Source organism: Tasmannia lanceolata, unplaced genomic scaffold (genome assembly GCF_043159265.1).
Source record: "Tasmannia lanceolata isolate RefF3 unplaced genomic scaffold, GAP_Taslan_0.1 ptg000025l, whole genome shotgun sequence".
Lineage (NCBI taxonomy): Eukaryota > Viridiplantae > Streptophyta > Magnoliopsida > Canellales > Winteraceae > Tasmannia > Tasmannia lanceolata.
Genome location: NW_027518702.1, coordinates 7,501,933 through 7,510,220, shown reverse-complemented (window position 1 = coordinate 7,510,220; position 8,288 = coordinate 7,501,933). Strand labels below are relative to the sequence as shown.

At 38.2% G+C, this 8,288-nt stretch overlaps 1 protein-coding gene across 2 annotated transcripts; it reads right to left on the bottom strand.

Annotated features, from left to right (window-relative positions):
• Window positions 1–289: 289 nt before the first annotated feature.
• LOC143858200 (putative jasmonic acid carboxyl methyltransferase 1) lies at window positions 290–7,455 on the bottom strand. Of its 2 annotated transcripts, XM_077368846.1 has the most exons (5): window positions 7,272–7,400; window positions 4,271–4,459; window positions 2,300–2,704; window positions 1,288–1,560; window positions 290–1,146 (listed from the first exon to the last, which is right to left on the bottom strand). In XM_077368846.1, exons 2-5 carry the CDS (start codon window positions 4,346–4,348, stop codon window positions 835–837), a joined length of 1,068 nt encoding a protein of 355 aa, XP_077224961.1. In that variant the 5' UTR covers window positions 4,349–4,459; window positions 7,272–7,400; the 3' UTR covers window positions 290–834. The 2 variants fall into 2 exon arrangements, with proteins under 2 accessions (XP_077224961.1, XP_077224962.1); XM_077368847.1 differs by lacking the exon at window positions 4,271–4,459 and having other exon boundaries at window positions 7,272–7,455.
• Between the last annotated feature and the right edge of the window lie 833 nt (window positions 7,456–8,288).

The following is an 8,288-nucleotide window of genomic DNA, read 5'->3' as shown; positions in this document are numbered from 1 at the left end:
TTTAAGCCTCATGTTTTCATGTGGTGGAGCCCGCCATTTTTCACCATTCATAGCATGGGTCCGGAATACTAATTGTATTAAGATTAAAGAAATTCCGGTATGCTGTATAGAAAAAGTAACGATGTGTATACATGCAATTTATACCTCTTAATAGCATTAATATAAAAAGGAGTAATTTGTGACCCTTGTTGTTCACTATACCAGTCACATAAGTGTCTAAAGTACTGTACCATGATCCAAACCACAATATAATGCTAGCTAAATTTAAGGACAATAAAACCAAAGGTAATGATCCCAACTCACAAATTTTTCTTTTTTTTTTGTAGGTCTACCAGATATATTTAAAAAGAAGAGATTACAAATTCAAGGGGGCTTAAAGGCCAAGCAAGGGGGAACAGGCTCCCCAAGGCATCGAAGGAAAAGAGAGAGGGCCTTTATAGAAGCTTTAAACATGGAAAACAAAAATTACAATCTATAATGAGGAGCTCCTGAGGAGTCGTGAGCAATAAGATCCAAGAGTTGAGGCGGGATGTCTTGAACTTGAATATCATCTCATTTGCAGAGGCAATCCGGCTTTGAGAGAAAATCAGCAGGCTGATTTCCTTCCTCAACTCACAATTTAAAGACTATAAAAACAATTGATTTTAGTTTTTTTTTTTTCTAACATGAATTGGTTTAGAATCAAATACAACTCACTTTATTTTAATGGTGCTTACATCTTTCTAGACAAAAAGCATAAAATGCTATCGAAATATGGAAGTAGGATACAAAACTTTAAAATATAGAAATACTAATATCATTTGTTCGTGTTGAGGCAGAGCTATATGTTGATTTTCATCCTTTTCTAGTCATAGAAAGGACCAAACTGATATGGTTGGATTTATTATTTGATAGATACTCAACATACTTCTGTTCATATGTTCGAAATAAATCATCCATTATCGCCGCTCCAAACTGATCAACAAGCATGGATTCTGTAACAGCTCTTATACCCTTTGCACCACTTGTGGAGATATCAATTTCCATTATTTCGATTCGATCAACACTAAAGGATCCTTCTATCTCAACGATAGCCTCCAATTCTTGAATTGAAGGTGCATAATAGGGTATATTAAATGAATCCACTTTGTCCTGTTCCATCACTCCCTAAATTTGACAAACTTATCAGCAAAACATAAAGAACAATAATATATGAAAATGTTAGTATGTACTGTGTTTAGAGGAGGGGGGGGGGGGGGGGGGGGGGGGGTGGGTGGTTAAATGGTTACAATGTGGTGCTGCCTCTACCTGTGAGACCATGTCAATGAGAGTCTGAGTAATCAGTTCCCATTGGAAATAACATTCTGTACTAGATGCGTCTGAGCTTCTTCTGCCAGAAAATGTAAGGACCATACGCCCTCCACCAATTACTTCTTCCGAGCGTGACTTGAGAAACAAATAGAAATCTCTCTGAAATTGCGCCAAGTATGCTCTAAACACGTTGGGAGGGCTTGTCTTTTCTATATGAATTTTTCCCTTGTTTAGTGAGATACCCATTTCGTTTTGAAGCCCTTGAGGAACCTGGCATATCTCAATGCTTAAATTAGGATATTCTTCAAAACACGACATGCTTACATGAAGTATTGAACAAATTTGAGTGTACATAAATTTATGTTCATGCATGAGTTTCCTTATATGAGGAATGCTAAACTCATGGGATCCCGTGTAAGCATGTATACACAAGGAAAGAGAGTATCCACATATATAGCCCAGATCCTTTTCTCCATTTCCGATGTGGGATCTTACAGGGGTGCCCTTTCAACTGATTTTTGCAAGGGCACCCCTGAGTTTAGCATTCCTTATACACATGTGTGTGTTGGCGCGCCCCGGGGGGGCATTTGCTAGGGAGAACAGCTACACAGGTTGACTTACTCATATACACGGATGGCCCGTTATATGTCAGAGCATCCACACAGGCTCAGATTTTGTCTTATTTATTTAATTCACCTGATGTGGCTGCTCTCACATGCAACAACCCATCTGTGAAATTCTTATTCGATGACCTTAGCAAATCGAAATCCATGTGTGTGTGTGCGCGTGTGTGTAACTTTTTGGAACAAAAATAATAAGCCACCCTCCCTGAGCAGCCACTGTATCTCGCCAAGTGCCCCCTTGTTTTTTGTTTTGAATTTTGAGAACCGGTTCTGAGTCTAAAACTAATTATTGGACTTAAAGTCCCTGTTTGTTTTGGATTTTGAGAACCGATTATTTTGTCTAAAACTAATATACCAATGACAGCTGATTGGGTGAAAGTGCTGACCTGGGAGAGCCAATGGAGACTATTAGAAGAATGAATAAAGTGTAGACTTTCGCTTGGGAAAAGCCTCCCATAAAAGGAACCAGCCACTCCTGCCACGAAACACTGTCCCAAACCGACCTGTTTTTCTTCGTTAAGCTTTTCATAGAAACCAGGTAGATAACTGAAAACGGTGTTAAAATCGTTCCCTGGAAGGTCATTCAAGAACATTTGGAACTCCGGCAACGGATGGTTCAGCTCACGACATTTCATCTTGATAGTATCTATAATATGAGATATCACAAAGAGGGTGTTGGGTCCCGAAGAACAACCCAAGTCTGCTATGCTCAACTTCTTAGGAAAGGTAGTGCAATAAAGATCTAGGATTGCATCTTCTAGTATGGGCATCCCTTTGGTTAGTATTGTTTTCTATAAGAAAAGAAAAAGAAAAAAAATATCATAATCAAATCATGTAGAAGACCATTGGAATGTACATGTGTGTGTGTCTATATATATATACTAGTAAAAAACCCCGTGCGATGCACTGGCCGACAAAGAACTGTACGGACCACATCATAGGTTGATCCAAACAGTCCATGTGATGGAACACAACAGAAATATGTTGTGCTCGTAAAATCATTTCCATAGGCTGATCCTAGCCCTCCAATCTATAGAGGTTTCAATAATATGTTGTTCCTCTTAGGTGCTCGGAATTTGTCAATATTTTGAAAGGTGTCCGAGTCAGTAGTATTATGTAATATATTTACAAAAATCCACAGTATTATGTAAGATATGCACTCAATCCGTAATTTTTCTAAGAAAAAACGCCGTTGACTTTGTGGACAAAATGTATAATAAAAAATTCATAAAGAAGGGTAAAATAGGTATTGCGAAGGCGTAGAATTGAAAATATGGGACTTTAATGGGGGCCTTTGTTAACAAAAGCAAAAAAAAGTGATGTGTAATTCTATTAGAATTTTGGAAGAAATTCAATATATATATATATATATATATATATATATATATATATATATATATATATATATATATATAAAGAGAGAGAGAGAGAGAGAGAGAGAGAGAGAGAGAGAAGATTTTTGGACACGCATAGCGTGGGTATAAAATAATGTGCCCCAGCCCATCAAAACATGGATTAAAATGGTGAGCCCCACCTTATGTGGAGATCGGGACCCACCCCATCAAAACATAAGTTAAAACTGATGTGCCCCACATGTGGCATGTGTTTGAATGGCATTGGTGGGTACCCCTACCCAAATATGATGGAAAATGGTGGGCCCCACCCTAATACATGGATTTGGGTGGAGATATAGTGGGCCTAACCATGGGTGTAAAATTGTGGGGCTCACCATATGTATTGGTTTGGGTAGAGATGGTGCACCCTACGATATCAAAACATGAGATGTAAAATAGTAGGTCCCACCCATGCTATACATGGGTGTAAAATAATGGGGCTCACCTTACCCAAAAATGTGTTTAAGGTGTTGGGCCCCACCATTGCATGCATGAGGTATAAAAAGTCATCACATAGAAAAAATTCCAAGGGAAAAGGTTTTCTGGAAATTAACAATTAATAAAAACAGAAAGAAACATGGTTAGTATAAATTATAGGAGTTTTTATGCAGTGTGTGGCCGGTATTTTTCAAAAAATAATGAAAGCGCACTCCATAGGATGATTCAAACCGTTTATTTGTTGGGCCACAACTTATATGAATAGGTTTAGCCCCCAAAATGATTTCCGCAGGATGATCGTATCCCTTGATATAATGAGGTTTTCGTAATGTGCAATCCCTCAATAGATCGGAGCGTTAGGATCTTCCTATGGAAATGATTTTTTGGGGAACAATATTCTATTTATGTGTTGGCCCTACTAATGAACGGTTTGGATCATCCTATGGAGTGGGCTGTACAAAAAAATACAGGGTTATATAGCAGAGAGAGAGAGAGAGAGAGAGAGAGAGAGAGAGAGAGAGAGACCTGCACGACTGAATTATTAGCATAGCTGGTATCTCCCACTCCACCATTCATGTGAAGAACTTGTTTCACTTCCATCATGGTTCTCTTTTAATGGCCTCCTCCAAATTAGACGAGAGTGATCACACCTTATATTTCTCTCCTATGCCAATATGATTGAGGTAGGATATATATAGCTGGAAAATGTTTGACCTAATCACGGGAATTGAGCTTACCATGTGACATGAACTGTATGAACTTAGTTTTTAATTGAGGGTTGCCCCCAAAAACGGAAATCTGTTTTGTTAAAAAACGAAAAGCATGTGCACCTTATCGTGACGAGTCCCGTAGTTTTCAAATAGTACTGTATTGACCACACTCTATGATGATCCAAACCATCCATGTGATGGGACACAACGTAAACAGGTAGTGACTTGTGCCCAAAAAACATTTCTATAGGATGATTCTAGCCCTCTAATCTACAGAAGTTTCCATAATACGCAGTTCCTCTATAGATCGGAGGGTTGGGATCATCCTATAGAAATGACTTTTTGGGCACAACCTGTTTACGTTGTGTCCCATCATATGGATGGTTTGGATCATCCTCTAGTGTGGTCCGTACAGTACTTTTTGAAAAATACAGGACTATAAGGGCTTACACTGTATAAAAACTCATTTCCAAACCGAGTTTCATTTTAGAATGTTTTCCAATTTAATTTCTGGCCATGCACAGGTCAAGAGTTTAACGCAAACCGGCCGTCCGGCCAATAAATTTTGCCGTTCACGAAATCATAGTTAAAGAGCAGAATTTCATTTCCTGGCATTAACTGGTACCAGCAGCCAAAATAAATAATTGGCTGCCAATATCAAAACGAGGGAGTGTGAATACCCACTCCCTAGAATAAGTCCAAGCACCTACGAAAGCAATAATATTAACACTAAAGTAGTTTAATAATTTATGGGGATTTGCTGGCGACCACCCATAAAGCAGTCCGTGGACCGGCTCGAAAAAAAAAAAGATTGTTATCATCAGGTTGCATGTTATTTAAACTCATAACATTACATATCCAAATCCAAAGAACCTTACGCAACAACGACTTCAGTTAAAAAAAAAAAAAAAACAATAACAAATTTCAATAACATTTAGAGAAAATTGTCAATTGGTGACACAAAAATGACAAAATAGTGGATGGGTGACACCCTTTTGAAAGCTTGTGAACGGAGGTTAAAACACCTTTTACGTACATGGCCTTTTACCTAAATACCCCTCAGGAAGAAAAAACCCATCGTTTAACTTCTCTTTGTTTTTAACTGTTTGGAAGCTTTTTTTTCACTTTTTCTCTCTCATTTTTTTATTTTTAACCACCTGCAACTCATCTTCTCTGGCGTGAGGTGGTGGCCGGCGTGAAGATCAACCCATTTTCTCCAGCGTGGGGCGGCTTCTTACGCTAATCCGAACCTCTCTTCTTTGTAGTGGACCGTATTCCGGTGAGGACGTCATTTTTTCCGGCATCTTCCCCATCGTCTTAGGTATGGTAGGGTATCATGTTTTTTTTTTTTTTTTTTACTTTTATTTTCCTTCTATTAAGTTACTTTTGTGGTTTAGGATTTTATTTTCACTATTGGGAAGCCTTTACACATATAGGGTTTTATTTTTTATTTTTTCCCTGGTAAGTTGGCTTTGATGAGAAACCGTTGACATCTACTGTTTCATTTTCACTGTGGAGAACTCCCTTTTGATAATCTCCCATTTTCAGTGTTGAGAACCCTCTTTTGAGATTGATAATCCCCCACTTCCATTGTTGATAACCCCATTTTCACTGTTGACAACCCCCTTTGAAATTGATAATCTCCCTTTTCCAGTGTTGAGAACCCCTCTATGTAGTTCATAATCCCCCCATTTCCAGTGTTGAGAACCCCCTGTTGAGGTTGATAATCCCCCATTTTCAGTGTTGAAAACCCCATCTAGGTAGTTGATAAATCACATATTTGTAGTGTTGAGAAGCCCCTCTAGGTAGTTATGATAACCCCCATGTAGAGTGTTTTGTTTGAACCCCCATTCACTGTTATGAAGAGTGTGATAGTGAAACCTTTTAATGTTCATTTTAAGTTACAGGTTTTGATGATCATGGTAAAAACTGTGTTTTTTCATGGAGATTGGTAGAAACTATGAGAGGGGAATTTGTATGCATTTTTTTAAATGGCAGGAGAACTTATTTGTGAATGAGGCAACTTGGTTCTGAATGGCAGGGGAACTTGTTTGTGAATTGCTGGGGAACTTATAAAATTTAAACTGGTTTTATCGTGTCTCTTTGTTTATTAAGGGCGTGTTCGGCAACCATCTCCAGAATGGTTTTGTGTTTTTGTAGGTGCAGAGAATGCACAAAGCAAAGAAAAAGGAGAAAATCTCGGCCGGTATGCACAGCCCACTAGGCCCGTTTCTTCCGATTCTCATTTTTCATGCGTATAAGCATGAGATTTTGTGGAGCGAGTCGCTTCCACAGTTCCTCATCTACCCATTTTTGTCCAATAAAATCAGATGAAATGAGAAGCCTTGCCAAACACACCCTAACGTACTCTATAAGAAAATAAAATAAAAAAGGAAGTGATATATCTGCCACTTTGATCAGTTGGTAGTACAAGCAGCAATGTATCAATGGCTGCAGATGGGCTGATGTACTTCATGTGGGAGGGGTGTTGATGCCTCCCCGGCTATGAAGTCAGTTTCCCATATGCCTACGATGGACACCCGCCGCCCCTTTCGATTACTTGGGACACCCAACAGAAGTGTACGTGGCAATCAACCCCATTGAATCTTTCTCTACATCAACCCCTCTGCAGTTGATACACTGCTGCTGGTTGTACCAGGCGATCAAAGGGGTGGATATATCACTTCCCATAGAAAAAATATTCTAATCAAATCATCTAGAAGACCATTGGATTGGAGAGAGAGAGAGAGAGAGAGAGAGAGAGAGAGAGAGAGAGAGAGAGAGAGAGAGAGAGAGAGAGAGAGAGAGAGAGAGACCTGCACTACTGAATTATTAGCGTAGCTGGTATCTCCAACTCCCCCGTTCATGTGAAGAACTTGTTGCACCTCCATGGCTAGCTCTCCTTTAATGGCCTCTTTATCAATGGATTTGAAGTAGGATTTATAATGGAGATATTTTTGAGCGAAATCCTGTGAATTGGGCTTTAGATGAGCTAAACCACCTGAATTTAGCTTTAGAAAAAACATGAACTCTATTTATTTATTTATTTATTTCATTGTCGACCACGTGAATTTATGCCATGTCGATTTAGATGCATTAATTATTTAGTTTGGACTGAATAATTATCTATATATTCTAACATCAGGAACCATAATTATCTAAAGATGGGGTACCAAGTCCAAAAAAATTATTTAACAATGCTCACCAGTGAGAACTTATCTATTATAAAATTAGAAAGTTAGGTTAGATGGGATTCCTTTTGATAACCTTGATCAAGATATTCTTTATTTGTTCTTATCCTAAGAGTTAAGTGTTAATAAGAGTTTTCGTGAGTCCGTCCCAAACTTTTACTTACTAGCCCCCAACTTTGACGTAATTGAGCCCAATTCTAACAGTTTTTACGGAATAGATTGTTTTCTAGAAAACGTACAAGAGTTGATTTGCTTGTTTGTTCTTATATATCTTTCTTTATTTGTTCTTATCCTAAGAGTTAAAGTGTTATTAAGAGTTTTGGTGAGTCTACAGCAAATTTTCCCAGCCGTCCCACACTTTTACCTAGTAGCCCCCAACTTTGACCTAATTGAGCCCAATTCTAAAAGTTTTAACGGAATAGATTGTTTTCACCGATTTTTTGTAGTGGTAAAACTTTATATTTACCTTTGGGTAACTGATATTTCTCAAAACAAATAACTAAGATAAAGAAGTTTCAATGGTTTCTTACCATTCAAGGTTACAACAGTTCTTTTCGAGTGCGCGACTAAAATGCATTAAACGGTAAAAATGGCATGCATTTTGTTCTTATGTATCTTCTTTAAGAGTTGAAGTGTTATTAA